At 30.2% G+C, this 15,026-nt stretch overlaps 1 protein-coding gene across 1 annotated transcript; it reads right to left on the reverse strand.

Moving 5' to 3' along the window:
• Positions 1–4,454: 4,454 nt before the first annotated feature.
• On the reverse strand, positions 4,455–6,578 carry LOC104706132 (NAC domain-containing protein 87). The gene is made up of 3 exons (XM_010422271.3): positions 6,089–6,578; positions 5,533–5,813; positions 4,455–5,259 (listed from the first exon to the last, which is right to left on the reverse strand). Exons 1-3 carry the CDS (start codon positions 6,288–6,290, stop codon positions 4,729–4,731), a joined length of 1,014 nt encoding a protein of 337 aa, XP_010420573.2. The 5' UTR covers positions 6,291–6,578; the 3' UTR covers positions 4,455–4,728.
• Between the last annotated feature and the right edge of the window lie 8,448 nt (positions 6,579–15,026).

A 15,026-nucleotide genomic window follows, 5' to 3' on the forward strand; every position in this document is an offset into this window, starting at 1 on the left:
AATATTTATAGAGTTAGAGAATGGATGTACAATCGTTTAGATGCAATTACAGGCGATATACGACATGAATACAAAGAAGGATTATCGGAGTTCATGCAGTTCGCATCAAATCAAGAGATGACCCATACAGAAGGTATCATGTCTTGCCCTTGTGTCAAATGTAATAATGATCATTTTCTAAACAAGGATGTTGTTTGGAATCATTTATATTTTGGAGGTTTTACACCGGGATACTATGTATGGTTTTCACATGGAGAAGATTTTAGATCTGGTCCGAGTAGTAGTCATTGTAGAGAGGGTGAGCGAAGAAGAGAAGATTATGGTAGTTTGGCAAATGAAGGAATTTTTCGTAGGGAAGAAGATAATATAGTGAGAATGGTTAGAGATGAGTTTCGAGAGACAACAGAATGTACCAGAGTTGACGAAGAACCCAATTTAGAAGCAAGACAATTCTTTGAAATGTTAGATGCTGCAAAGAATCCGATTTATCCAGGTTGCAAAGAGGGTCACTCGCCGTTATCAGCTACAACTCGTATGATGAGCATCAAAACTGACTACAACTTAAGTGAGGACTGTGTTGATGCGTGGGCTAATTTTATCAAAGATTATCTACCAGAAGATAATTTAGCACCAGCTTCATACAACGCTATACAGAAATTGGTATCTGGTCTTGGGTTACCATATCAGATGATTGATGTTTATAAGGAGAACTGTATGCTTTTTTGGAGAGAAACTGAACATTTGTCACAATGTCGTTTCTGTGGTGCTGATAGATTTATGATGACAAGTGGGAGGACAAAAATACCATATCAGCGTATGTGGTATTTGCCTTTAGCGGATCGACTGAAGAGGTTGTATCAGTCAGAAAGGACAACAGCAGCGATGAGATGGCATGCAGAACATGAATTCACTAGGGAAATATCACATCCTTCTGATGCAGAAGCTTGGAAACATTTCCGTTCATCATATCCAGAATTTGCAAATGAGGCGAGAAATGTATATCTAGGGTTATGTACGGATGGTTTCAATCCGTTTGGTCTATGGCCAGTGATCGTCACTCCTTACAATCTTCCACCTGCCCTTTGTATGAAGCGAGAATTTCTTTTCTTAACCATTTTGGTTCCTTGTCCGAATCACCCTCGTAAATCTCTTGATGTGTTTTTACAACCGCTGATTGCTGAGTTACAAATGTTATGGTCTGAAGGGGTAGGTGCTTACGATGTTTCTACAAAGACTAATTTCAATATGCATGTTGCATTAATGTGGACCATTAGTGACTTCCCGGTGTATGCAATGTTGTCTGGTTGGACAACACATGGAAGATTTTCATGTCCATACTATCAAGACAATACTGTGCATTTCAGTTAAAACTCAAGAAACTTGATCCCTTAAGAATGGATGGTTCAATTTGGTAAGCTTTTTAAATTCAACAAGATTACATATTATCTTTTTTCTATAAACTTGATATTTATTTATTTAAAGTTAATCCTTTAAGAACAAAAAAATCTTTATTTTCCTTTAACAAAAAACTTGATTATATATATAAATATATATATATATATATATTTTTTTTGTTAAACTGATATTTATATATTTAAGATAACCCTTTAACTATAACTATACTGTAATATTGATATAAGGTACAAATACAATAAAGAAATTACTAAGACGGCGAAGAAAATAATTGAGAGCGACTTCCAAGAACCTGCTCCGAATTGGTCGACGCTTTCAGGATATACAAAGGATCGATGGTTCAAAGCCTTTGTGGTTAGTGATACAATTTCAGAATATTTTTATATTTATTATGTTTTCTGTTAGATTAATAATAAAAAACCATTAAAATTTATAAATTCACTTTGACAAATTGTAGAAAAAAATTTATTGGGATTATGGTGTAACAACCGAAGTCAAAGAAAAATTTGAAGAACTTTGCCAAGCCCGTTTGAAAGATTACGTTTATAATTGGAAAAAAAGGTGGAGAAGTGGATTAAAGAAGCCGAGTTGGATGCGTAGATCAGTTTGGACAGGGCTAATAGCTTTTTGGGAAGATGAAAAAAATAAATCCCGTAGTTCTACATACTCTCTTAACCGTAAGAGTGAACGTGGAGGTTATGGAATGGCAAAACACACATGTGGGTCAATGCCTTATGTGCGTAAACAAGAGTTAATGGTATGTTTTATAATTTTTATAATTTAAATAATTAGCTTTATAATTTTCATTACTAGTAATAAATTGATTTTTTTAAAATGGTTCCAATTTGCTTAGCGGGATCCTGAGACGGGAAAGCTTCCTGACATGGTTACATTTATGGAAGAGACTCATAAGCGAAAATCTGATGGCATTTTTTTGGATAAAAAGGCTGAGACTATTGCTAGAAAGTGTAGAGAAATGGAACAAGAGAAGCTTACTCAATTATCTCAATTTGAGAGCACTCCAGATGATTACCAACTTACACAAGCTGAAAAAGATGCAATAATTCGTGAGGTTAGTTATATAATATATTTTTAATATTTAATTTAAAGTTTTTAGAATACTAATAATAGAAATTTATTTATTTGCAGGAAATACAAAGTCAGAAAGGAGGAAAATTTGGATTTGGATCCATCCCATTTGATGAAGATATGTGGAGAAGTTCAAACAACGAATCGTACGAGGAAAAATATCGACAAACTCAAGAGAAGTATCTGGAAACAAAAACTGAGCTTGGAGAGGCAAAAGAAAAGATTAAAGAGTTGGACAAGAAATATGAAGATGTGGGAAAAAATTACCAAGATGTGGAAAAGAAATATGGAGATGTGACACATTGGAGTAATATGTTGGCTGAACTTCATCCAAATTTAGTTCCACCATCTCGAAGAAATCCCATTGATATTTTGGATTTATGATTTTTTTTTTGGTTGTTATAATTTGTGTTTTTTTTGTTGAACTATTTATGTTTAATTATTAAATTATGTTCTATGAATTGAGATTTGATGAATTTTTATTTTACAATTTATTTCTATATATAATTTATTTTATTTTTTTATATAATTTTCGTTAATATATTTATGTTGATCAGAAACTAGTAGGAAAATTATATTTAATTTATATATTATATTAGTTTATTGGTCGGGAATTGGTAGGAAATATTAATATATTGGTCAAAAATATAATTTTATTCCAACTATTTTCTGACTAATATTCATGGTTTGTCGGAAATTAGTAGGAAACTCATTAATAATTAATATATATTTTTAACAATATGGTCGGAAATCGGTAGGAATATTCTGACTATTTTCTGACAAGTGTCCAAGGTCGTCGGGATTTAATCGGAAAACACTACTGAATACCGACTAAGACCACAATAAACTATCGGAAAATCTTAACATGTTACCGACTATGTTTCGACCAAAGACCTCGTCGGAAAATGTGGTAGGAAAATTGTCGGCGATTTCCGTCGAGTTTCCAACTGAGATTTCCGACTAATTTTTGATAGTTATCTGACCAGGATATTCCGACGACTTTCTGTTAGTCGGAAATTAGATGGAATATGCCCTTTACTACTATTTTCCGATTAATGTCTTGGTCGGAATTTGGTATATTTTCGTAGTAATAAATATAAAAAATGACAAAGTGCTGAATAATGTAAAACGTACTACGAAAAACTTTCAAATATTAAAAAATTAAATAGGAAAACGTAATGTGATTGATCATCGATGTAATTAATAACCAAGTTCCTTAAGACATAAGATTTAGAGATCTGGTATTGTTTTCTTACAAGAAACCCATATCATTAAGCACTGTTCTTAGTTGAAATATTTTTTTCTTTATGTTTATACTAAATGAAATACTTTAATATAATATAGTGTGTCATACATTCATAATAATCTAAATTATTGGGCATATGAAAAGGCTAATATGCTGCCCAGATTCGGGGAACATTCACATGCTTCATGAGCTGTGTTTTTTTTTTCTTTTCTCTGAGTTTTATTAAGATTCCATCTAACTGTATATGCATATTTTCTATATTAATCTCTCAAAACGTTAGATATGTTGATTTTTTTTTATTTTTTTTGGGGTAAACATTATTGTGAATTGATTGTTGGGTGATTATCAATTACACAAAGTCACAAAGTAAAGCTTCGTGAGAAGCATTTACTAACATTAGTGGCGTAATTATGTTATTATCCGAATTCAAATGCAATTTTTCATTGTAACAATTATCAACCGTAAAATAAACTACAGTACATGACATTCACGTACGTAATCACCATCATTTTCTTCTGTTTCTAAATGGGAACGTTTCTACTTTCTACTTGAGTTTGGATGGTATATGCCAACTTGTTATAAATGTGAAATCATATTTTCATAGCATTAGCGTAAGTGTAACCCAATTGCAATTAGTATGAGTATATCAAATTGAACTAACAACGCTAGAATAGATAAATATCGTAAATTTTAATAATTAAAACTCTATAAGAAACCATATAAAGCTAATTTATACGTATACCAATACAGTTTACATTGAGATATAACATATGCACTAAAATCCCAAATTACCACAATCCTTGTTTTTCCTTTTTTTCCCCACACTAAATAAACTAATCAAACAATCAACTAATTAAATAATATCAATGAAGTGGAAATAACTAGGATTAACCCTCTAGTAAATCCTATACGTATATGTATATTAACTACATGATTTAAATCCCAACAAATATACTCTTTCACCAAAGTTAAATAATCAATTAGTAGTCCCATAAGAACCCCCTCAAGTCACATAGATCTTCATACGACTTGCTACCATTCACCATTCCCATCATCCCCATCTCTTGTTTCATTACCGGACCCGAAGATACCTCCGTGGTTGCTGTCGTGGTAACGTTCACATCTGAGCTCAGGCATGTTTCTTGAGATACACTAACAAGCGATTGCTCCATCTTGATCATATCGTTGTTGTTGTTGTATGTAGAGCCCGAAGCAGAGGCAGAACCGAAACCCTGGTGGTTGAAGATTGATTGGTAAGAGTTGAAATGATGGGGTTGGATTGGTGATGAGATATCGTAAGTTGGAGGGTTGATGGGTTTGAAGTTGGGTTGTTCGGTTTGACTTGTAAAACTCGGATCTATGAGGGGAGGAAGAGATGAGAAGTCTAGGAGATGATCAATGTTCTCTAGAGAATCCGTCCTCGTGAGATGTTCAATGGGTATTCTCGTCATTGGTTGGGTTGTAGTAGAAGGATTGTTCTTGTGAAAAACCCTACACACGACCCATTCGTCCTGTAATCAAGATCATAAACAAACAAAAGTGTATATTAGATTTTTATTTTACTTTATTTTTGAGTTTGGGATTCAATCTTTATTTGGGTATATGAAAACGAATGAATCTCTTTTGAAAAGGACTTATATTTTCCACCAAATTTAACAAACTTTTGGTTTAAGAAAACTAAGAATAATACTTAAATAAAAATCTTAGAGCTTTCATCTTTTGGAATCGATTTCAAAAACACTTGAGAATATATATATGGGATTGTTAGAATATAATGAACTTACCCTTGCAGATTTGGGGAGATTGTGATACGAATATTTGCCTTCAAGACGATACTCATGCATGACCCAATTAGTCTTTTCACCTCTTGGAGCTCTTCCTCTATAAAACACAAGTGTTTTCTTCATCCCAACAAGACAACCTTTGCCTCTGAAGATCTCCTTATCCTTCCCGGTCGCTTTCCAGTATCCGGACTCGGTCGCACGGTTCGTCCTCATCCCGGTTGGATACTTCCTGTCCCTTTGACAGAAGAAGTAGAACTCTTTCTCCCCCATCTTTGCCCTCTCTATATCAACCAAAAGTAAACAACAAGAATCAGAATCTTGATCAAGAAGCCTTTTGTGTTTTGAAATGGTCAAAGAAAGATTGAAATTTGTTTGGCTTTGAAGTTTTGAAAATTGTAATTGGATCAAAAAAAAAAAAAAAACAAGCTAAACCTCAAGAATTGATAAATCTTAATCAAGAAGCTAGAGCCTTTTGTGTTTACACTTGGATGGTCAAACAAAAAATCGAAAATTATTTTCTTTTCTATTTTTTGCAAATATTGAATTACAAACTTACTTGGCAAATCCCAAGGCTCGCACTTGTTGAGATCAGCTTCTCCCATGGCCACAGCCGTGAATCGGCTGTTTAAAACCTTCTCCTTGAGGTAGCATGTAATGATCTCTTCGTCTGTTGGATGAAACCTGAAACCAGGTGGCAAATCAACAAGCTCTTCACCTCCATGATTCAACACCACGCCTTCTTCGACCACAACCGCCATGATCACTTACTTTTATATGTAACAGTAATCCTATATTATGTATATTCGACTTTCAAGATTCAAGAAACAAGAACAAATTATATCAGAAACCCAGAAATGTTTGTAACAGTGATATGCTTATTTAGAAAGAGAGAGATCCACAAGAAGAAGATGAAGAAAGAAAAATGAAAATTGTAGAAAGCTAGCTGGGAGAGAATCTTTTAGGCAGTTAAAGGCAGAGAAATAAAAGTATTGAAAGGGTGGAAAAATGGCTTTTAAATAGAGGAAATGGAGGAGCTTTTTTTTTGTAAATAACTATAAGATAAACTATTATTATTATTGTTTTTTTTTTTCCTTCTTTTTTGGTGATTTAGATAGATACGTAGGCTCCAAGCAACTTCCTGAATTGTTGAACAAGTTTCACTTAGACAACAATTCGATTATTATTTTGTTTAAAAAATATATAATAGATTAAACCCAAAATCAGTCGTTGATAATACATTTAACAAACTGTGGAAATCAAAAAAATTATTTGGTACTCAAATTTGTATTTGAAGTTGAAAGCAAATTTGTATTTGTATTTGTATTTGTAAATATATAGCTAACCATAATTATATTTAATCTATACACACATAAAGTTAATTATATGTTGATTGTTTTCATTTCATAGCTTAACTGAATACAAAAACTGTGGCTTCTCAATAAAAATACAAAAACTGTGGGGGAAAGAACGCTTGGAATAATACATATCAAACAAAAAACGTGTTGAAAATATAAATTCACTAATAAAGGGTTATAAGTTATAACTTTTGATGTGTGGACCCGTCATTAGTTCTTTATTTTAATTTGATTATTATCATTATCCTTTCGAAAGAAAGCCCTAATAAGAAATCTCTATCTTTTTCTGTAGTTTAGTTATATATATACTTGAGTTTCCTATGTAATCTAAAAGTTGTATACAGTATAATCATCATCCGTATTATTCTATCGTTTCTATAAAGTCGAGAAAAATAATACGGTTATAAAGTATATACGTTTTCGTGTATGTTAACTGTAGAGAATATATAATTTTAGCTGAGTATTATTAAATTGGTTAGCACCGCTTCCTTCCTCTACTCAAAAGGTTGAGGTCTTTTTATGTGGTGTTTGTTTTATCCTTTCCAGTGAAGCCGAAGAAAGACGAAAATTATATTAGTTAACCAACTGGTAGCAGTGTAGTTTAATCTGGATTTCATTTTCTATTAGTATGTGTTTATTATTCCCCAAAAACAAAAACATCATACCAAACTTGTAACTTGTTGCAATCCATATAGTAACAACACGTGATATATATAATTTATTTGTATGTTCGCTTGAAATCCGTGAAATAATTAGCTATAAGTTATATAAGTTGGGTAACTAACCTGAAATTATCCCGAGTCGGTGAATATATTATACTGTATTGACTAGTCAAGCTCAAGTCGCAAAGTTCTTGACAAAAAAATCACACGAAGTTAAGATTTTGCATATATTTTGTAAACTCGGTAGAATATATTAAAGAGAAATACCAATATAATGGACTACTCTACTCTTGTAGGAATTTTAATTAGGTCATGGCATATATATCGACGTCAAAAACAAAACATAAATTAGGTCATGTACATATATCATCAAAATAGAAAAGTGTGGCTGTGTATTTTAAGTATTTAATACGTCGTCTTGACTTTTTTTGGTGTGTAAAATACTGAGAAATACTCCCCACCAATGCAACTAAACAACCGATACGAAAATAATTCTACTGATTTTGTCAATGTCATTACGACATTTGTATATGTTACTCTGTTTGGATGAGTTTTGGCGCGTTGACACGATGACTCAGTTAATGTAGCTAGATTCGTCACAATCGCGTTATACTAGTAGACAAAGCAAAAAAGTAGCCTTAGTCTTCACTTTGTCAAATTATCAGAGATCTTTTGCATGTCATTTTCTTCTTATTTTAAACAATTTTCAGTTTTGTACATCAGACCAAAATTTCCTTGAATTTAACGAGAAATTAATGGCACCTCAATTATTACACCTAAATCTCCAACCAAATTAACTGTATAATTGTCTTTACTCGTTATTATATTGCACATTCTAGTCTAGAGAATACTTCAAATAAGTTCTATGACCGTTCATCGTTTTTCTTGAACAGTCTAGTAATACATATTGCAAAGTGTTGTATATAATAGGAAATCCAAATATAATTACAATTATAAAAAAATGTACATATTTTAACAAAGAATAATATTGCTTTATAATATTTTTGTACGCATATAAAAAGTTAAAATACATTCGATTTTACAGCCTGTCATTGGCGAGATATTAACATGCGACAAATATTATTAGTAATCTTACACACTGCCGACTCAGATCAAACTGGAAAGTCGTTTTAGTCAGCAAGCTGTAACGAATCACCGACTAGTTTCCAACATTTTGAAAATTTAATTACTCATTAATTCATATTTATTGCATCTTAGCTCACTAATATATACTGTATATAGTAATCTTAATTTATTTTGTTTGATCTGTTCGTTGTATTGACCGACGAACTAAAACATGCACCAGAATATGCTATAGATTATAGGTATTGACATTTTTTTGGTAAAAAGGTATTGACATTTTATTAGTTGAATGTAGAATATTGTGCTTATATCCCATATATATAAATGACATTCTCATATATAAACAACAGCAACAACGACTCACCGTAGAAAATGGTGTTTTTTTTTTTTTTTTAGATACACTGATACAGTAGTCATATTTTAGCCAATAAAATAATAATACAGTGGTCAGTGGTCATATATCAAAATTTGATTCGTGAGTTTTTCTTTTAACATATAAATACCATTAATCACTGTTTTGTCATAAAATTGGTTTATATAACTGTTTTGTCAAAAAAAAAAATTGCTAGTAAAGTCCGAAATTGCAAAATAAATGTTGGCAGTATATGTTTTCTTTTTCTATCAGAGTGTCGCAATCTTAAGATTGTTTGTTTTGTCTGAATTTTATTAGTCCGTAATTATCTCGGTTAAACGCGTTTGTGGTCATATATGGCCATATGGGAGCATATATTAAGGGAAATGGATAAGAATAATACTGTAATTCAGATTAAGATTGGTTTAAAAATATAATGATGTGGACCGAAAGATATGGAATGAAATCTGGGATTAAAATTAAAACTAAATACTGTTTCTTAATTCCTTCTTGCTAATTTTTTTTTTCCTAGAAGACGTGTGGACCCCTTTGGAGGGAGCAATTATAATATGTATGTGGGTGTAGCTTAAGAAGGTTGACTTTTGCTCCCCGGAGACGAGACTGCAAAGCCAAGGAGCCATATCATTGGTGGGATGAGAGCTCTTTGACGTCAACTTTGACGTCATCACTATCCCTTTTCAACGGATTTTAATGGGCCACGTGGACCTACCACAAGCCGTTGAGATGTGCGGCCCGAGATTATTTTTTCTTGTATTTTGTTCGTTAATTTGTTTGTCATATTTATGATAATAAATAAATATAAACTAAAAGCAGAGTTCAAGAAAGCGGTTTAGGCGTCGTTTAGGCATCGTCTAGGTACTAGACACTCAGCAGAAGCCTAGATGACTGTCTAAACTGCTTAAAATTACATAAATTTTATTTTAATATTAATATTTGATTTTTAACTATATATATTTAAATTATTACGTTTTATATCTGTATGTGTAATTATAAACATTTATATTTTGTTAATATAATTTAAATAAATGTATTTTCTTACTTTTGTTCATAACTTATATATTTTTTTTATTTTTCTAACATATATTTTTACATAATTTTATATATACTTCTTCCGTTTCAAAATATAGGATGTTTTAACTAAAGCACGTAGATTAAAAAGTCTTTACTTTTAACAAACCAATCAGAAACAATATTGCATAATATAAAATACTAAACTAATCTAAAAGTTGCATAGAAACTTGAAAACATCATATATTATGAAACAAAAAACTTCTCTAAAACATCTTATATTTTGAAACGGAGGGAGTATTATATTTTATATCGTAAACGTCTAAACCGCCTAAAAACCGTCTTGACCCCGACTAAACGTTCTAGGCGTTAGACGTTAGGTCACCGTCCAGATACCGCCTAGCGCTTTCTTGAACACTGACTAAAAATTAAGAAAAATATGTATATATGGTCGCGTCTTTAGCATATATACGTAATGACTATTCGATGATACGAGTCACAATATAGTGATATGATTTAACACCAGCAAATTAAAAATTTATGTATATATTTGTATATGCTAGTTGCCTTGTTTTAAAAATCCCCGCTTAGCACCGATTACGCCCTGCAAAATCGCTAGGCCCATCCTCTCCTTGATTAATGACTAATTCCCGTATAGCATCGATTATCCAATTAAATCTGTTTAATTTAATTATAATCCGTCTAATCCGATTATTTCTTGCTTAATTTTGTATATAATGATTATTTTTAGAGCCAAATATAAATCAAATATGTATTTTTTTTTGTTATTTAGATATTTAAATTAAGAGTTTATGATATTTTACAATAACTAATGTACAAACTTTTAATGAAAATCATAAATTTTCTTTTAAAATTACGTTTTGATGTGTTTACCATAATTTTAAAGACAATATTATAGTTTATATTTTATTTGATATTTTTATTTTAACATAAACATAATTATAGATACATTTAATACTATATATTTTTATTTTATTATTAATTTAATAAAATAATTTTAAAACTAGTCCCCGATTAATCTCCGTTTAATCTCTGATTTTCTCGCTAGGCTAGTCCGACCGCTCGACTAGAGCCTAGCAATTTTTAAAGCAGGGGTTAGTTGTAATAAAACATATACAATATGCTTATATGTAAAGTTGGTGTAATGTGAATATGTATATAGCCACATGATGTAAGTATGTAACATAATAATGAAATAATGATGATGGATATGATGTCATTCAACATTGCTCAAAGTCATGGCCACCACCACCACAACCATATATATCAGGCATCCGTATCTCTGTGTGTGTATATATAATATTTATGTGTAAATTGGAAATCTTAGAAGCTAATCTCACTAATTAAACAAATAGTTTATATAGGGACTTGTGGATCAAATTGACGATCTTCTTTATTATAAGTATAGTCCAATCAATAACTCGAATAAAATATACACCCAATTATTTGTTTCGTAGTTTGAGACAGACCACATATGTATCTTGCAACTACAAGAAGTTAGGATCGATGTTATTGTTATTGTTGGTAGGAATCTAATTATTATATACTATATTTAATACTCCATATGGTTATTTCGAATTTAGCAGCTATTTCTTTGAATTTTTTTAACAGCTGTATCTGTGATTAATGTTATAAAGTAAAAAGGAACTTAATTTTCTTTTTTACTATCCCAGTTTGGTTAAAAACTTAAAATTCAGTGCACATGTACGAACCATTTGTTTGGGTAGAAAATGAGTAGTGAAAAAAAAAGTAAAGAAAGACTATAGTCAAAATATTTACGTAGATTAATAAGATAGTTACGATGTAAATAACTACAAAAATTATGTTGTGCGCGGATATAAATGATATTGTAGTTCTATACGTCGTTATTTTTGTTTAGTTCTATTCATTTTGGTCATTTAGAGAAATTACTTTCGTCGTGCATATCAAATATTGTAACAAAGTTACTGTTATTACGTACAAACGTATTAGACAAAAAAATGTATCGTAGAAATGTGTCGTGTTTGATCTTTTTTCTTTTATGCTCGTCTGTATGTTTTTTTTTCGTGAAAAATACTCATATATCAAACACAACATTAGCATACATTATTAACTTATTAGTTTACGGAATAATTATATGTTTTAACTTATATATAACTTTCTCTTTTAAATTTGTTTTTCTTATATCGAGGCTGTATTTGTCTTTGAGACAAAATAATTTAGATGAATTTCTTAGATGTTTATATGAGTATTATAGTCAGCTAGTATACATATTAATCTTATTATCTAATAAATTGTGGATGAAGATACATTTAATTAAATGGTTCAAATCTAAAATTTTTGACAGTTGTATTTTGAACATTAGAGTAGTTTTTTAGTAATCCCATCTGTATATTCACTAGAACATTAAATATGATGGGCAGTCTTGCGTCATTTGAAGAGGAAGAACAAAAAAGATAATATTGTTAAACGATTATTTAACATACAATTAACGATTATCTTATCGATTAGTTTGGAAAATTAGATTTGTAAATTTTGAAAGTCAATTTGCCAACATTTTTCCTTCGAGGGCTTTGCTAGTTAGCGGCTTATATAGACTAGACTATTCTGTCATACATGTTCCACCTCACCACATTCGTATATATATATATATATATATATATATATATATATATTTTTTTTTTGACAAAAAAAAAAAAAAAAACACATTCGTATATATACATTTAAAATTCTTAATGTTTGGAATAATATAGACATGATAAAATATATATCCTCTCTGTTTCATATTAACTGTAGTTTTACATTCTATTTAAAAATTTCTTTCAAAGTAAGTGCTGCAGTAAATCATTATATATAGATAGTTAGTACTCCGTATTACCCTCTTTGTTTCACAATAAATATTAGTAAATGTGATTTTGATTTCATACAATTAAAGAACATGTTAAAAATTAGGATTTTTATACCAATTTTTACATTAAAAAGATTTTTTTTTTTTCACAAATGAAATATATATTGATTAAACTTGATCATTACAAAAAAAGTTAAAACACACATATAATCCTAAAATAATGTAAACAGAAGGAATAATTTATGTTATACACAATTCAGATCTTCTGCCAGTGGATCACATTTATTTTAACTATTTTGTTCATCTTTGATCTTTCCGTAAAACTCGTTGTATATGTCGTCTAGTGTTATAGATCATCAAATTTCATTTTGTTTTAACATCATTGAATAATAACTATTGGTTAATATATCTTTCATTCTAAATTTATCATGAGTGGCGAAGAAGTTAACTGTTTTTAGAATTTGTTTATTTTAAATATATTAAATACGTTAAATCACTTATTTTGAATATTCTAATACCACTATGTCTGTTTTTCTTAAGAATTCAGAAAGAAAATAAACTATTTGCAAAATAAATTTGAGCCCTATCATGCTTTATGTGTATAATCGTCATAATCTTCATGATTTCAATTCGTCATTCTAAACAATATTAAACTGAATTTGATTTGTAGTTGAGTTGTTTGTGATAATATTTTTGATATGACATCTCGTAAATCCAAATATGCATATTGTATGTTATTGATAAAAGAATCTTTTGAAATGGTTCGATATGCTTGTAATCTCTTCTTCGATATGACATCTCATAAATCCAAATTAATATGCATATTGTATGTCGATTGAGGAAACTTTTATCCAAAATCAATATGATCACATACGCATATCGTATGGTTGAAAATAAATATGATTTAAGTAGCAACATGCGTTTAAGAAGTATACATGTACGCGTGTATTCATTGTTTCCTAAACACGTATATATATAGTTAATTAAAATGAGTTTATACGTGCAAACAATAGCATAAGATTTATGCCCTAAAGATCATCATACCTAATTAGGGGTAAAGCCTCTCATCATATTTTTGTTTTAATAAACCAAACAATGGTTACAATTATTTACGTTGGCAATGTGCCTATGATGTGGCACCAGGTGGCCTCTTAGCCAGCGTGATAGCACGTCCAAAATTGTTACTAACTTAGAACTTACTAGCATCGATCACAAAAAATACTATCAATATGATTTTGATTATAAAACTAGACAATTATATTTTCATAAACTTACATAGCTAAAATTTTAAAAAGGTAATCCAAAAGTGTTTGCGTAACACAATTTTCTGATATATATGCTTATATGCTTTTATTATATGGCTATATATATATTTGTTACAATAAAAATAAGAATTGATAATAGAATGCTAACGCTTTCAGAAAGCTATGACATAAACATAATAGTTTACGCGGAAATTTTGTTATATTTTTGACAGTGTATTAAATATATATTGTCAATTTCGATCATTTTCATTTACTTAGTTGATCGAAGTCTTATATCACTCAAATTAATTCGTGATTAACCCTAATTAGAAAACGACTTATTTGATCTTCGGTGTAATTAATTGCTCCCCCATTGCAAGACAACTAATCAACAAAACATGTATTTAAACGTCACACACGCACATATGTGGACATATAAAGGAATAAGCATGGAAATCAAAACTTATTTCAGCAAATGAGATTTTGATTAAAAAAAAAAAATCAGCAAATGATACAAATCCAAGTGTGTTGTGTGCATCTACACCAAAATATGTTAAACAAAACGAGTAAAGAATGGATGATATTTCCACAGTTCAATTATTTTAGCTAATGCATGGGTCATAATAAGTAAGTGTCACATCGATAAAATTATTTAGCTCACCAATCAAAACCTGATACTTATTCATGCGTGTTCATCGAATAATCCCTAATAAGGTTATTTTCTTCTTTTTCCTTTTATCATAATTAGGTTCAAACTCAGATTTGTTCTACGTAGGAAGAAACAATCGTCTCTTTAGTCTAACTCCAATGATTCAATTTCATTTTTGTTTTAATATACAAAAAACTTTCATATCAATATAATCTTCTACATAAGATTAATCATTAATCTCTGAAACGTTTGTTGTCACCATAATCAAACTA

The sequence above is a fragment of the Camelina sativa genome, chromosome 8, assembly GCF_030686135.1.
Source record: "Camelina sativa cultivar CO46 ecotype springtype chromosome 8, ASM3068613v1".
Classification (NCBI taxonomy): Eukaryota; Viridiplantae; Streptophyta; class Magnoliopsida; order Brassicales; family Brassicaceae; genus Camelina; species Camelina sativa.